Source organism: Cervus elaphus, chromosome 24 (genome assembly GCF_910594005.1).
Source record: "Cervus elaphus chromosome 24, mCerEla1.1, whole genome shotgun sequence".
NCBI classification, from domain to species: Eukaryota; Metazoa; Chordata; class Mammalia; order Artiodactyla; family Cervidae; genus Cervus; species Cervus elaphus.
In genome coordinates this window covers 69,717,548-69,733,907 of record NC_057838.1, presented here as the reverse complement: position 1 = coordinate 69,733,907, position 16,360 = coordinate 69,717,548, and the positions used below count along the sequence as shown (strand labels likewise).

Below are 16,360 nucleotides of genomic sequence, written 5' to 3'. Positions count from 1 at the left end.
CAGTTGAGCTATTTCAAGTCCTAAAAGATGATGCTGTTAAAGTGCTGCACCCAACATGCCAGCAAATCTGGAAAACTCAGCAGTGGCCACAGGACTGGAAAAGGTCAGTTTTCATTCCAATCTCAAAGAAAGGCAATGCCAAAGAATGTTCAAACTACCACACAATTGCACTCATCTCACACGCTAGCAAAGTAGTACTCAAAATTCTCCAAGCCAGGCTTAAAACAGTATATGAACTGTGAACTTCCAGATGCTCAAACTGGATTTAGAAAAGGCAGAGGAACCAGGGATCAAATTGCCAACATCCATTGGATCATCGAAAAAGCAAGAGAGTTCCAGAGAAACATCTACTTCTGCTTTATTGACTACGCCAAAGCCTGAAAGTGAAGTTGCTCAGTCGTGTCTGACTCTCTGTGATCCCATGGACTGTAGCCTACCAGGTTCCTTCATCCATGGGATTTTCCAGGTAAGAATACTGGAGTGGATTGCCATTTCCTTCTCTAGGAGATCTTCCCGACCCAGGGATTGAACCTGGGTCTCCCACATTGTAGGCAGACGCTTTACCGTCTGAGCCACCAGGGAAGTCCTTTTGACAATGTGGATCACAACAAACTGTAGAAAATTTTTGAAGAGATGGGAATACCAGACCACCTTTCCTGCCTTCTGAGAAATCTGTATGCAGGTCAAGAAGCAACAGTTACAACCGGACATGGAACAACAGACTGGTTCCAAATAGGGAAAGGAATACGTCAAGGCTGTATATTGTCACCCTGCTTATTTAACTTCTGTGCAGTGTACATTATATGAAATGACGGGCTGGATGAAGCACAAGCTGGAATCAAGATTGCCGGGAGAAATATCAATAATGTCAGATATGCAGATGGCACCACCTTTATGGCAGAAAGTGAAGAAGAACTAAAGAGCCTCTTGATGAAACTGAAAGAGGAGAGTGAAAAAGTTGGCTTAAAGCTCAACATCCAGAAAACTAAGATCATGGCATCTGGTCCCATCACTTCATGGCAAATAGGTGGGGAAACAATGGAGACAGTGAGTGACTTTATTTTCTTGGGCGCCAAAATCACTGCAGATGATGACGGCAGCCATGATATTAAAAGACGCTTGCTCCTTGGAAGAAAAGCTATGACCAACCTAGACAGCTTATTAAAAAGCAGAGACATTACTTTGCCAACAAAGGTCCGTCTAGTCAAAGCTTTGGTTTTTCCAGTGGTCATGTATGGATGTGAGAGTTGGACTGTAAGGAAAGCTGAGCACCGAAGAATTGATGCTTTTGAACTGTGGTGTTGGAGAAGACTCTTGAGGGTCCCTTGGACTGCAAGGAGATCCAACCAGTCAATCCTGAAGAAAATCAGTCCTGAATACTCATTGGAAGGACTGATGGTGAAGCAGAAACTCCAATACTTTGGCCACCTGATGTGAAGAACTGACTCATTGGAAAAGACCCTGATGCTGGGAAAGATTGAAGACAGGAGGAGAAGGGGATGACAGAGGGTGAGATGGTTGGATGGCATCACCCACTCAATGGACGTGAGTTTTAGTAGGCTCTGGGAGTTGGTGATGGACAGGGAGGCCTGGCGTGCTGCAGTCCATGGGGTCGCAAAGGGTCCGACACTACTGAGCGACTGAACTGACTGACTGATGCCAGTCCGGCCCCTTCGCCCCTCCCGGCCTCGCTGAGAGACGTTTGGATGGTCACCAGTTTCGGATCGCTGCCGGCGGTGGTGACCGTCCTCGCTGGGGCTCCAGCGTGCGTGCAGAAGGCTCCGGGCGCCTGCCCTGCTGGTTCCCGGGTGGAGGACACGCTCGCCGGTCACTCGGGAGATGCTGCTGGTTCAGTCCTGGTTGAACCTCTCTGCCCTCCTGAGGGCAGCAGTGAGAATTCCCACTTCTCTGTGTCACCCTCGCTCGGCAGAGTCAGGGGCCCAGTTCCTGATTCGTGGGGTCGGGACCGTCTAGGAGTCATTGCCCTATTTGTGTGTCTTTGTTTATGTTGTTCTGTTGGGTTGAAATGATTTTTCCTATTGACCCCCTAGCCTCACTTTTTAGGGTCCTTTGAATAATTCTGCATAGTTTCATGCTCTGGAAGCACCCCAGGCTGGGATGTATCTTACCGTTTCCCTGCACGTGGGCTGTCTGTCACGTGTGGCAGGTATTCACCTCTTCTTCCCCAGCTTGTACCTTGGGGAACAGTTTAGAAACCTGTGCTCATCCAGACGGCCGTCTATAGTCTCCCACATATTCTTCTAATGGTTTTGAAGGTTTTCTTTCCCATCTTCAGTCTGCAACTCATTTTGCATATGGCATGAGGTGCCCAGTGGTTTAATTTGCCTCCACATGGATAGTCGGCATCCTGAGTCACCGAGTCCATCCTTTCCCACTGATGTGAAGTGCTCCCTTGGGCCCCTGTCGCGTCCCCCTTTGTGTGTGACTGTTCCTGGGTGTTTGCCCGGAAGGGTCTGTTCCATCGGTCTTTCTGCCACAGAACCAACAGCTTGTGGTTTTAGTCGCCCAGGCTTCTGCATCTTATCATCTCCTTTTTCTTCCTGATCTGAGCTGGGTTCTGGGCTGAGCCTCTCACGGGCGTTTCCCCCTCTCTCTTTGACAGACAGGGGGGATTGAGGCTCAGATTGCTCACGGCGCTTGCCCCACAGGTGGCAAGGAGCTGGTTCTGGAACTTTGATGGCTCAGCTCCTGGGCCCAGCCGTCAGCCCTGCGCTGAGGTTAAGAGCCAACGTGGAGGAGAACCTGTATGTTTTCCGTGGCTGGTGTCATCATGGCAGGCTCTGGGCAGCGGTGGGTGGGGGGACCAGGACACCCCTGATTTCCTCCTGCGTGTGACGCCAGCTGGCCTGCTGGCCACAGGTGGATGCCACCGGGATGGGGCGGGAGCCTCTGACTCCAGGGAGCCCTCCCTGACACTCTTCCCTTCCTCTGATTTCACAGTTAAACGGAGAGAGTCGGACGGCAGGAGGAAGATGCAGAGGAGGAGGAAGTCCCGAGCGGAGGAGGAGGTGGATGTGAGGCTGGCGGGCCACGGGAGGCACGGCAGCTTTTCCATCCAGCTGGAGGTCCTGCCGCTCCTCGCAGGTAGGCGCCCGGCGGCCAGGCAGGCGGGTCTGCGACGGGACGCCCGCAGGGACCGTGCCCCCGCCCAGGGTGGTGAGCGTCCTCACTGTTCAGGGCGGGACACGGGGGCACAGAGAGGCCAAACAGATCGCTCAGCGAGCAAGCGGGCCTAGGATTCCAACCCAGGTCTGATCGCAAAGTCCAAGCAAGCGTGAGGGTGACAGACGGCCCAGCCTTGTCTGCAAATGGAACTGCTGCTCTGTATGAACGCTGCTCCTAAACGCGTCTGGTGCAGGAAGTGGGGAGAGGTAAGCAGCGTTTATGTCCTGCCGTTGGCTTCTCAGGACAAACTCTGACCCAGTGAACTGTGGGTGTTGGCGGTATAGGGCGTGGTTATCATCATCACTGTTTTTTCCGTGAGGAATCCGAACTCAGAAGTCAAACAACTTCCCGGAGGACACACAGCTTAGGGGCAGAACAAGGGTTTGCGTCTTTTGCTCTGCGACATCCATCCCAGTTTATAAACTAGGTTGATTGAAAATAAATAGGTATTCTGTCCATGTGTTTAGATGATGGAAAAAATTAGCTGATTGGGTAAAATTCTCTGACTTTGTATTAAAAGAGTAACACGGAGGGAATCCTTGTTTTTCAGAGAAAGGAATCTCAGACTTAACTTCACTGGGGGTTTTTTGACCATCAGGGTGAGTTAGCGCTGCCTTCTGGCTGATCTGAAGAAGCAGCTTAGGTAGACTCAGAGGGTCACTCTCCAGGTTCAGGAATGCTGCGAAAATTCTTGTTCCCATAGGCACTTGGGTTGATATGTTTTGGGGAAACACTCTTTTCAGTTCACACTTTCAGACAGATTTTTGAAGATCAGTGTCACCCAAAGTGAGTTTTCAGGGACTCCTTGCGCACTGCCCGAGCCATGTCCAGGACGACCACGCCTCCACGCAGCCGCCCCCGAGACCCAGCCTGGGGCAGCGTCTTGGGTTTCACGCTGCTTTGGTCTTGAACGCGGCGGAACCGCTGCGGCTGCAGCTGGGTGGGCCCCGGGGACCTGCCTGGCCGGCTCCTGACTTTGCAGTGAGGGGAGGGGGACGCCCGACTGGAGACATGCCTGCCGGAGGGACGTGTCCGCCAGCTGAAGCTGAGAGGTGTGGGCTCCGCTCCCCGTAAGCTCTGCCGTGATGGCCTTGTACACGGGGACAGGGACTGCAGGGGTGACACGCCGGCTGCGAATTCTGGCTCAGCCGCTTCCCAGCAGGTTGCCTGCTTCCTCTGAGCCTCAGTGTCCTCATCTGTGAAATGGGGACAGTGACTCCCTTCCCCCCAGGGGTGTAGAAAGGATCACAAAAGATGCTGTGTGTGAACGGCTCTGCGGGGAGCCCTGCACACGGCAGGATCAGACAGGCTGCTGCTGAGGAGGTTGCTCCTTTGCCAGGATGTCTGCTGACGGGGGAGCTGCGCCCATGGCGCCTCCAGCAAGGGAAGCAGAGAGACCCTGCCCCCCAGTGCCGACGCCACGGTTTGTGGTCACAAGCTGCAGGTGGCCACGGCTCATCAAGCCGGGTGTAGGTTTCTTTTCCCATAAAATATAATAGCTTGAGATTGGTGCTTTTGATCTGTGGTGTGGAGAAGACTCTTGAGAGTCCCTTGGACTGCAAGGAGATCGAGCCAGTCCATCCTAAAGGAGATCCGTCCTGGGTGTTCATTGGAAGGACTGATGCTGAAGCTGAAACTCCAGTACTTTGGCCACCTCATGCGAAGAACTGACTCATTGGAAAAGACCCTGATGCTGGGAAAGATTGAAGGCGGGAGGAGAAGGGGACGACAGAGGATGAGATGGTTGGAGGGCATCACTGACTCGATGGACTTGAGTCTGAATAAACTCCGGGAGTTGGTGATGGACAGGGAGGCCTGGCGTGCTGCGATTCATGGGGTCACAGAGAGTTGGATGTGACTGAACAAGTGAGAAACAACACATTCCTAAACTCGCACGATTGGTTGGTCATCTTCGATGTCTGATTAGGCCACAGACGCGGAACACCTTGGTGGTGAGTGTTGTTGGCCAGTGCGAGTTCAGAAGGGTTCCGTGTTTGGAGCGGGCTCTTCCTTGTACTGCGCAGTGGAGTGACCGCACGGGTCACGCAGGCGTGGTGTGGACCCTGGCCCCGCTGCTTGTCGGCCGGAGCCCTTGGATGATCACTTGACGGGCCTGGCCCTGTTGAGTCCGAGTGTGGCCGCGTGCACAGACCTGGGGGCGCCCACTCCGGCCGCCTTCCTTCTGTGAGTCAGTGGCTCTCTCCTCGGGCGCTCGCGCCCCGGGGACGCGTGGCGCCGTGTGAGGCGTGTTCAGGGGTCACAGGTGGGAGCGGGAGGCTGTGGACGTCCCATGATGCGCAGAATGGTCCCCGACAGAGAACTGCCTGTCCCCCGGCCTCAGCAGTGCTGAGGCTGAGCCCGCTGCCCGGGATCCTGGCGGACACCACCTGAAACGCCTGAATGAGGCTTTGAGTAGGTGTTTGCACTGGAGATGAGTAGCAAGGAGAGATTAGAAAGCCTTCCTCAGCAATCAATGCAAAGAAATAGAGGGAAACAATAAGAATGGGAAAGACTAGAGATCTCTTCAAGAAAATCAGAGAGACCAAGGGAACATTTCATGCAAAGATGGGCTCAATAAAGGACAGAAACGGTAGGGACCTAACAGAAGCAGAAGATATTAAGAAGAGGTGGTAAGAATACACAGAAGAACTGTACAAAAAAGGTTTTAATGACCCAGATAACTGCAACGGTGTGATTACTCACCTAGAGCCAGACATCGTGGAATGCGAAGTCAAATGGGCCTTAGGAAGCGTCACTTCGAAAAAAGCTAGGGGAGGTGATGGAATTCCAGTTGAGCTATTTCAAGTCCTAAAAGATGATGCTGTGAAAGTGCTGCACTCAATATGCCAGCAAATCTGGAAAACTCAGCAGTGGCCACAGGACTGGAAAAGGTCAGTTTTCATTTCAATCCCAAAGAAAGACAATGCCAAAGAATGTTCAAACTACCACACAATTGCACTCATCTCACACACTAGCAAAGCATTGCTCAAAATTCTCCAACCAGGCTTCAACAGTACATGAACCGTGAACTTCCAGATGTTCAAGCTGGATTTAGAAATGGCAGAGGAACCAGAGATCAAATTGCCAACATCCATTGGATCATCAAAAAAGCAAGAGCATTCCAGAAAAACATCTGCTTTCTTGACTATGCCAAAGCCTTTGACTGTGTGGATCACAATAAACTGTGGAAAATTTCAAGAGATGGGAATACCAGACCACCTGACCTGTCTCTTGAGAAACCTGTATGCAGGTCAGGAAGCAACAGTTAGAACTGAACATGGAACCATAGACTGGTTCCAAATTGGGAAAGGAGTACGTCAAGGCTGTATATTGTCACCCTGCTTATTTAACTTATATGCAGAGTACATCATGCAAAATGCCAGGCTGGATGAAGCACAAGCTGGAATCAAGATTGCCTGGAGAAATATCAATAACCTCAGATATGCAGATGACACCACCCTTAGGGCGGAAAGCGAAGGACTAAAGAGCCTCTTGATGAAAGTGAAAGAGGAGAGTGAAAAAGTTGGCTTAAAACTCAACAGTAAGAAAACGAAGATCATGGTATCTGTTCCCACCACTTCATGGCAAATAAATGGAGAAACAATGGAAACAGTGAGAGACATTATTTTGGGCTCTAAAATCACTGCAGATGGTGACAGCCGCCATGAAATTAAAAGACACTTGCTCCTTGGAAGGAAAGCTATGACCAAGCTAGACAGAATATTAAAAAGCAGAGACGTTACTTTGCCAACAAAGGTCCGTCTAGTCAAGGCTATGGTTTTTCCAGTAGTCTTGTATGGATGTGAGAGTTGGACTATAATGAAAGTTGAGCACCAAAGAATTGATGCTTTTGAGCTGTGGTGTTGGAGAAGACTCTTGAGAGTCCCTTGGACTGCAAGGAGATCCAACCAGTCAATCCTAAAGGAAATCAGTCCTGAATATTCATTGGAAGGACTGATGCTGAAGCTGAAGCTCCAATACTCTGGCAACCGGATGCAAAGAACTGACTGATTGGAAAAGACCCTGAAAGATTGAAGGTGAGAGGAGAAGGGGATGGCAGAGGATGAGATGGCTGGATGGCATCACCGACTGGATGGACATGAGTTTGAGCAAGCTCCAGGAGTTGGTGATGGACAGGGAGGCCTGGCGTGCCGCAGTCCATGGGGTCGCAAAGAGTTGGAGATGACTGAGTGACTGAGCTGAGCTGAACTTGCATTGGAGTGTCCTCCTAAACTGGGTGGTCTTCTGTGAAAAGGCTGACAAAGTCCTAGAACACAGATCATAATCGGCGATGGCCCTAAGCAGTTGGTTTGTTGAAGAGAGTCACGAGGGCGCGGGGAGGGGTCCCCCAGGAGGTGCCCGTGGCCCCTGCAGACATGCCCAGTCTGGGCCCAGGACTTGTTCTGGAAGCAGCTGCTCTCTCTGACTGCGAGTGCCTTATTTACCAGCATCGTGAACAGAAGCGAATGGGTCTTTTTGTGCACGGCCCCTGTGCTAGCAGAGCCCACGATTCCGCCACCTTCCTGCATGTAAGCCGCCGTCATCCCTTCAGCCTAAGAGGGGCGGGATCTCTGCTCCTCTTGCACACGAGGGTACGGAGCCTCAAGGAGCGTGTGAGTGGTTGCAGGCCACACGGTGACTGACAGATCTAGGCTTTGAAACTCACCAGGCCTCTCTGCTTGCAGAGCTGGAGCTTAGGTGATTTTTTGTTCTTCTTAGCCTTCACCAGTGTATCTCCTCCCGCTGAGATGTATGGGCCCCTCTTTAAGAGAAAAGTGTTCTCCCAGCCAAGTCCTGCTTCCTTTCTGCAGTCGCACTTCTGCAAAACCGCGACTGAGCCCTCACGCCACAGCCGCCGAAGGCCGTGCACGCAGAGCCCCTGCCCTGCAACGAGGGAAGCCGGGGCACCGCACCCAGGGAGTGGCCCCCGCTCAGCTGCAAGCGGGGAAGAATCCACATGGCCATGAAGATCCAGCACCCAGCCCAGCCAAAAATAAAGAAACGAAAGTGTTTTTAAAAAAGGCACACACTTAGATTCAGGAACCTGTGAGACCCCAGTGGAGAAAGGGCTGTCGACGTGGTGCCGGTGGGCGCTCCCCTGTTGTGACCGGTGTCTTGGGTTTTCCTCCTCGAGGTGTAACTTTGTCTCCGGCGCTCCGGTTCCCCGGCCCCCCGTCCTTGTCTCAGGGCCGTCTTCGGGAACGGGCTCGCCCTGTGTGTCTGTCCTCAGGATGGCAGTCTGTCGTGAGCCACGGCACTGGGAGGTCGGCCAACATCTTAGATTGCTTCTTGATGCTGAAAACAGAGGTTCCCCTCATGACGGAAGAGCAGAAGCAGGATCTGAACCCCATGACCATAAAGATCAAGTGCGTCTCCTCCCTCCCGTTGCAGCCCGTGCCCATCATGGAACTAGAGGTGAGCGTGAGCTGGGCTGGCTGCTGTCGGAGCGGCTCTTCCCGGCCGTCTGCCCCTCACCTGCCGTCCCCTTCCCCCCACCAGGCCCCACCGTGACGGCGCAAATTCTCTGAGGCCAGGGTTGGAAGTAGATTTCTCCAGAAAGTCTTTTTCATTATTTCTTCCGGGTACCTGGGAAGCCATACCAAACCAGCCTGGATTATTTTCAAATACTTTTCAGCATCGGCCTTTATTTCAGGAAAACAAACAGCGCCCTGGTACTAGCGGTGTGCATTTGGACCACACGCTATGTGAACGGGCAGTTTCTGATGCTACAGTCTTAGCATGTGCAAGCTTCCCTGTTTCTGTGTGAACACAGGCCTGCGCCTGCCTCCGCCTGCCAGGCCGCTTACACCCAGACCCCACTTCTGCGTGGGCGCTCTATATGCTCAGGGTGACCCATGCCGCCCCCCACGTGCCTGTCTGGGACACACGGGTTCCCTGTCCTGAAGGCCTCTCCTCTCCGGCTTCTCCGTGTCTGGCCCCTGGACGAGAGGAGGCACGGGGCCTATCCGCGTGGCCCTGGCCATCCCCGGGGGTGGGGGGGCCTCGGGGCTCGCTGAGCCCTCCCAGCCGCCAGCTCAGGGCCCTGCCTGAGGCCCTGGGTCCTTGCAGTGGCCTGCAGAGCCGGCTCTGTCCTTGGGGCTCGCAGATGCCGAGCCGAAGACCACAGGGGCTGTCACGGTAGGGGGCGGGGGGCGATGAGCCGCGGTGCTGGGATTTGAGCGGAGGGGAGGGGTCGGGGACAGGGGGTGACCCCGGCCCTGCCGTCTGCAGCGGCTCTGCAGCCCCGTGTATTGCAGGTACCAGTTCCACAGGGCCCCGGTGCACCGGACCGAGGGCCAGCCACACGGGAGCCACGTGTGCTTCCAGGACGTCAACGTCATCTTCCTGGGGGCCATGCAGCCCAGCGACCTGAGGGAGTACCTCGAGGGGCCCCCCATGGTGGTGGAGGTGCACGACCGGGACCGCAAGTCTGAGAGCTGTTCCCGCAAGCCCACCCTGTTCGGGGAGGACCCGCTGGACGCGTACCTCAACCTCCAGGCCCTCATCTCCCCCGGAGACACGGAGAGCAACCCCTTTGAGGCCCAGGAGACGATGTGGGACCCGCACGGCGTGGCCCGGGTCAGCTTCGCCGACCTCCTCCTCGGCCACAAGTACCTGAACCTGGCCGCCCCCGTGCACAGCTGCGAGCCCTGGGCCGCCCCGCTGGGCCACGGCCGCAGGAGCGGGCGCGCGGCGGGGCCCCGGGGCCCCAGGGACGGCCCGACGCCGCCGGGGGACTACGTGGAGGCCAGCTGCCTGCTGAAGCTGCGCGTGGACGTGGCGGTGCCTCTGCGCGGCGGGCCGGGCGGTGCCGACGCCGCGCCCTCCCCGTTTGGCCGCGTGGTCTTCGTGTTTGAGGCCGGGCAGCTCTCCCTGCTGCACGGCCTCCTGCAGGACGTCACCACGATCAACGCCAGGGCCCTGGCCCTGGACTCCTACCCGCCGGAGGACATCCAGCAGATCCTGTCCGCCTTCAAGATCCGGGTGAACACCCAGGAGCAGCCCGACCTGGACGTGCTCACTGGCATCTACCTGCTGGACGGGAAGGTCCACGTGCTCGTCCTGGAGGGCCTGGCCGACCGCGGCCTCCAGCGGCTGTGGGCCCGCCACCAGAGCCGGTACGGGGCCGCCTGTCAGGGCGGTGGGGGGCTTTCGAAGTCGAGCTCGGGGTGTGTCGCCGCCGGCGGGAGGCGTCTGGTTCAGTGTCGTGTGTGTGATGAGTCGCATCTGAGTCTCTGTGACCCCGTGGACTGTAGCCCGCCAGGCTCCGCTGCCTCTGGGATCCTCCAGGCAAGACTACTGGAGTGGGTTGCCGTTGCCATTGCCTTCTCCAGGGGACTTCCCCACCCAGGGATCAAACCCCCATCTCTTGAATCTCCTGCATCGCAGGTGGGTTCTTTACCACTGAGCCGCCGGGGAAGTGATGGACACGTCACAGTTTAACCAGACTGCCGTTGTCTCTTGCTCAGATTTCACCAAAAAAATCTTTTGGTGGTTCATCTTAGTCTTCAAATTTCACATAAATGAAAACATGACGTGTTTGTCTTTCTCTGATTTACATCACGAAGCACAAGATGGGTCCGCCCGTCTTGGTGCACATGGCCGAACTTCATCATCTTTCATGGCTGCGTAATACCCCAGTGCATCTATAGATCACGTCTTTATCCTTCCATCTGCTGATGGGCACTTAAAACAGCCATACCTGGGATGTTGTAAGTTGGGGTGCGTATATATTTTGGAAGTATTGTTTTCATTTTCTCTGGATAAATATCCAGGAGTGGAATTGCTGGGTCATCTAGGAGCCCTATTTTTAATTTGTTGAGGAACCCCCATACTGTTTTCCTTAATGGTCAGTTTACATTCTCACCAAAAGCATACCCAGGTTCCCCTTTCCCACAGCCTCACCAACGCGCTATTTCTCATCTTTGTGATGCTAGCCATTCTGATAGGCGTGAGGTGCTATCTTGTGGTTTTGATTTACTTTTTCCTAATAACTAATAATATTGAACATATTTTCCTATACCTGGTGGCCATGTGTGTACCTTCTTTGGAAAAATGCCCTTTCAGTTCCTGTGCCCATTTAGTAATTGGGTTGAGTTGCATGAGTTCTTCGTATATTTTGGATGTTAATCCCTTATCATATACTTTGCAAGTGTTCTCTCCCATTCAGTAGGTTGCCTTTATGCTTTGTTGATGGTTTCCTTTCCTGGGTAAAAGCTTTTAAGTTCGATTAGGTCCCGTTTGTTTTATTTTTGCTTCTGTTTCCCTTGCCTGAGCTGTGTCTGTGTTTAATCACTCAGTTGTGTCTGACTCTTTGTGACCCTGTGGACTGTACCCCACTGGGCGCCTCTGTCCATGGGATTCTCCAGGCAAGGATACTGGAGTGGGTCGCCATTCCCTTCTCCGGGGGAATCTTCCTGACCCAGGGATCGGACCCAGGTCTCCTGCATTGTAGGCAGATTCTTTACTCTCTGAGCCACTGGGGAGACAGACCAAAAAATATATTTCTAGGACCAGTGTCAAAGAGGTTACTGTTCTCCTAACAGTTTTATGGTTTCAGGTCTTGTATTTAGATCTGTGATCAATTTTGAGTTTATTTTGTATATGATGTGAGAAAATGTTCTAATTTTATTTTTGACATGTAGCTGCGCAGTTTTCCCAGCACCACTTCTTGAAGATATTGTCTTTTCCTCATTGTATGTTCTTGCCTTTCTTGTAGAAGAAAAGTCTATTTTTAAGAAGCTAAGTTGTAAAGCTTTCAGATAAGATAGGAGGACATATTCATGATCTCTGAATAAAGACTTCTTAAATAAGACAGAGGTATTAAAATAAAGGATAAAAATGACAAGAGTTGGCTATATTAAAATGAATTAACTTATGTTCATCCAAAGACACTGTAAAAAGAAGCCACAAAGTGAGGAAAAGTATTTGCAGCTTATGGAGATAGTGCTCTTGAGTGTGTAGAAATGCCTGTGAATGAGTAAGAAAAACAATGAAGACATCTCAGAGGAAGAATGGACAGAAAACCCGAACAGGGAAAGCCGCAAAGGGGGACCGCCCCCCACCACCCAGCACACAGACCCCCGCGGCGGGCAGTGCAGGCCGCCTGTCGTCTCCCCAGGTCCCGGGAGATGGAGGACCTTGAACGGCGCCCCGCGGCGGGCGCAGGGGGCGCGCGAGGGGCGGGGAGGACGCAGGGCTGGGGGCCCAGCCGGCGGGTTCGCGGCGTTTCGGCGCCGGCATCCCTGGCGGAGGCACGAGCCGCTGGCGCGCTCTTGCCTCGCAGGGTCCCGCGGGCGGAGCAGGGTCCCTTCAAGGCGCTCTACAACTCGCAGCTGCGCTTCCGCCGGCGCCTCTACGCCGACCTGGAGACGGTCCTCTACCGCGTGCGGCTGTTCCAGCCTCTGGCGCAGCTGCTGAAGCGCGCGGCGCTCTACGTGCGCAGAGCCGTCCCGCCGCCGGTGTTCCAGGCGCTGAGCAGGTGCGGGCGGCGCGGCCGGGCTTCCCCGGGCCGGGAGTCGGCCGGCCCTTAGGGAGGGGGAGGGCCGGGAGACACGGGGGCGCCCCTCTGCCCCTGTTGGGGCGGGGGGTGGTGATCGCGCCGTCCTTCCAGCTGCGCTGACACGGGGCTCTGTACCTAGTGACCTCCCTTTGGGCCGGAAGGAGCCCTGAGCCCCACACCTCTTCCGCCAGCCTGTTGAGGACCTTCCGTGCACAGTGGGGCGGGGGTTGATGCGAAGTAGGCAGTAAGGCCACCTGAACTGAAAAGAGAACCGGAGCGGCAAGTGGGGGGCTGGGAGGACCGGGAAGGAGGCATCCCCTCACGCCCTTCCCTGGTGGGCGCAGCAGACAGAATCTGACCACTCGTGCGTGCGCAGTGTGACCTGGGGTCAGCGCTCTGCCCTCCCCTGGTAAGATGGGGTGCCAGGTGGGTGAGGCTGAGCTGGGGCACTTCTGCCTTCCAGGATCTACTGCATCTGCCGTTACAGCTCCAGGCTCAGGGAGGTGATCACGGGAGACCTGCTGCCCTCCTCGGCCATGATCAAGGAGCTGAGCCAGGAGTTTGGGATGCCCATGTCCCAGGAAGACCTCACAGAGCGGCAGCTGCTGGCTGTGGCCCCTGCCCCGAGTCTCGAGGGCTTCCAGAGCCGGAAGTCCGCCCTCGCCTCGGAGATCCACTCCCATCAGGAGAAGTACCTGCAGTGGCGGAACAACGTGATCCTGAAGAGCAGAGTCCAGAAGCAGAGCCTGATTCAGGTAGGCGCTCCCCCCGCCCCCTGCGAGCCCTCCCGGACCCAGCCTCTGGCCTGTGTGTCTTCTCCTGCCCGGGACCCCAGGCCAGGCAGTGCTCGCTGATCGGCCCAGCCACGCCAGGTTGTACATTTCCTCCTTCCCTGGGGCCCTGGCATAGCTCATCCTTCCTCAAAGGGGAGAGGAAACACTGACCTGTTTGCCCCTGAGTTCACCGTAGAGAAAGAACTGTGTGTGTGTGTGTGATACCTCGCTTAAGCTGCCAAGGTCATGGATATTATGTGATGTCTGAGCAACACAGGGGGTAAGGTACTCTGTGTTAGAAAATCCAGGAGACAGGAAGAGGACAGGAGAGTGGGGAGCTGGTGAGGAGACGGAGCGTGTGGTCTGATGGTCAGGGACCTCCCTTAACCGGTACCAACCAAAAGGGCTTAAAAACCACCACCGTCTGCGATGCCTTGAACTCTGGTGTAGGCCTCTGGTCTATGTGGGTAGAGCCACTGCCCTGGCCCCTGCCCCCCCACTTGTGAAAAAACATCTTTCAGAAGTTTGTAACTTTTATGTCCATGAGCTCTTCATGAAAAGCAACAAGGAGGCTGTTTCTTTACACTGGTGTTCACCTTCTAAGCTTTTCCCCCAAAAAACACTTCTTGGATTATTTACCAATCTACCTTTACTGTTTACCTAATTCATTAGTTCAATTTTTACTTTTTATAATGTTTTAAAACATTTTCCCTATTTGTTTTTAATGTCTTAGGAATTGCTACTTTAAAATAGTTTTAGATATCTATTCATATTAAGGTCACTAATTGAAGCCCAACCATTATTTAATTTTTCCTATTTATACTAAGATGTAACTAATGTTAAAATCCACAGATCTATTCCTTGTCAGGGCACTCAGATCAAACCTTAGATTTCCCAGCAGTTTTATGGGCGTGCACAGCCACTGCATTCCAGTTTAAGAATCTACCGTTGTCATGAGGATCCTTCTTACGTTTGCTGCGGTCAGATGCTGTTAGGCTGCAGCCCCACCACAGTCCCGCCAAGGGAGTCCGGGCTGGAGAGGCTCCGGGGACGGAATGCCGGCCGGGGCCAGAGAGGTCGGAGGGAATAAACTAAGCCTGACTTCTCTTTCTTTCCTTTAATTTCACGCTGTTGCTATGCAGCAGTGTAGTCCACTTGAAAAATGATGCTTGTTGTCGGTGGAAAACCACCTGATCTAGTCATGACATATACGTACAGAATAGCTACTCTTCTGGGATTCCTTAGCTATAGAGGTTATTTCAGAAGCACAAGAATAGTTCCCTGTGCTGAACTTCAGGTCCTTGATCCTGGATTATCTATTAGAAATGCAGATTTCTCCGTATATGTTAATCTCCAACTCCGAATTCATACTGGCCACTCAAGGTGGCCTTTTGAAACTGTTAGAAAACTGGGAGTTTCTGTTTGCTAAATTAGTCATTTTGATTTCTCTTTCCCTTTTGCTAGAATGGAAATCATATGCTTTGTCTGGCTGACTTGACATACCATATGATCCTTCAAGCTCCAGCCCTGTGGCTACCAGTGGCATGATCAGATAATTTCAGTGGCGGCTTTTTATGGCTGGGTAATCAATCGGTCCATGCTCTAGGGGGACCACGTGTGCTTCACGCGTCCATCGGTCGGTGGAGATGGGCACCTGTGTCTGGACTCTTGTGAGCAGCGCCGTGGTGAACGCTGGGGTGCCTCTGTTGAGTTCAAACCGGATGGTTTTCTCGGGATCCAGGCCCAGGTGTGGGCGTGTCGGATCCCAGGTATAGCCCGTCTCGATAGGTTGGTTTTTTCCCCTTTCTTCCTTGTAGGAGCCTGGGGAGCCCGTCCCTTGGACTGGCTGTGGCCAGTATACATTCGCAGCGACGGCCTTGGGGGTGGGTGGCCGTGCCTCTGGTCCCGACCCGCCTGCGTTGCTCTTGTAGACTTGTGAGGCTGGGCCGTGGGGACTGGTGGGGTTTGACTTCTCGTCGTCGTTTTGATTGGCACACTTCTGTCGTGAAGGATGCTGAGCTGCTTTTCCCGCGCTGGAGGTGAGGGCTTTTTTCTTTTTTTCCCGTTTTCCTTCCCTCCAAGAGTGGTGTGAGGGAAAAGGCCCTGTGGCCTGTGGCTTCCTGAAATCGGGCTGTTTGGATGGCCGCCGGGCCCTGCCCCTTGCGCCGCCCTGGCCTTACAAATGCGGGGTGCCAGGAAGCGCCGGTGGCCCAGCTGCAGCTCCCAGAAATGTCTGCAGGATGGCAGCACCTTCCCTTGCCCGCCTCGGGCACCCCGGGCAAAGCGGCGCCCCAGGGCAGGCGGGCTTTCGGAGCTGTGCCTTCGAGGGGTGTGCCTGAGCCAACACCCTGGGCGCGCCTCCCCGCATCTTCCCCGCCAAGCCCCGCCCTCCAGACTCATCCCAGGCGGGGCTGCAGCAGCTGAGGAGGAGGCAGCAGGGAACCCCTGCCCCTGGTGGCAGGAGGCCACCCGAGTCCTTGACACGCCGCTCGGTACTCTGGTGCCAGGTAGAGGCAGGCGGGCGGTACAGGCTCCCTCCCAGGCGTCGGGCGGTGGGGACCCCCACCCCGAGGATGGGCTTCGCGGCCCGAGTCAGGGAGGTCAGAGGGACGAAAGGAGGCATGGTTTTCCTCCCCCTTCGTCGAATGTGACGCCGATGCTCCGCTGGAGTCCTGCTCAATCGGCAGTGTTGTGCCTGTGGTCAGCGTAGTCGCCAGACTCAGGTACGGTGCGTGCATGCAGGCCATATAGTCATTTCTTTATTTCATGGATGGGTTTGGGACAGGGCAGCATGCCGCCATCAGGTCGGAGGAAGGAGGTCATTTTTGTGCAGTAATGGTTCCAGATTTCTGTGTCTGGGTTAGACGAAGGAAGGAAGGAAAGAAATGTACACATGCAC

The 16,360-nt window shown here is 54.4% G+C and overlaps 1 protein-coding gene across 1 annotated transcript in view; it reads left to right on the top strand.

Moving 5' to 3' along the window:
- Positions 1 to 16,360, top strand: part of CFAP92 (cilia and flagella associated protein 92 (putative)) — a 34,485-nt gene that overhangs the window by 13,072 nt on the left and 5,053 nt on the right. The window contains exons 8-12 of the mRNA XM_043886233.1: positions 2,962 to 3,105; positions 8,417 to 8,601; positions 9,418 to 10,304; positions 12,473 to 12,667; positions 13,152 to 13,443. Of these exons, the coding sequence (XP_043742168.1) occupies positions 2,962 to 3,105; positions 8,417 to 8,601; positions 9,418 to 10,304; positions 12,473 to 12,667; positions 13,152 to 13,443 (1,703 nt within the window). The remainder of the gene's footprint in view (positions 1 to 2,961; positions 3,106 to 8,416; positions 8,602 to 9,417; positions 10,305 to 12,472; positions 12,668 to 13,151; positions 13,444 to 16,360) is intronic.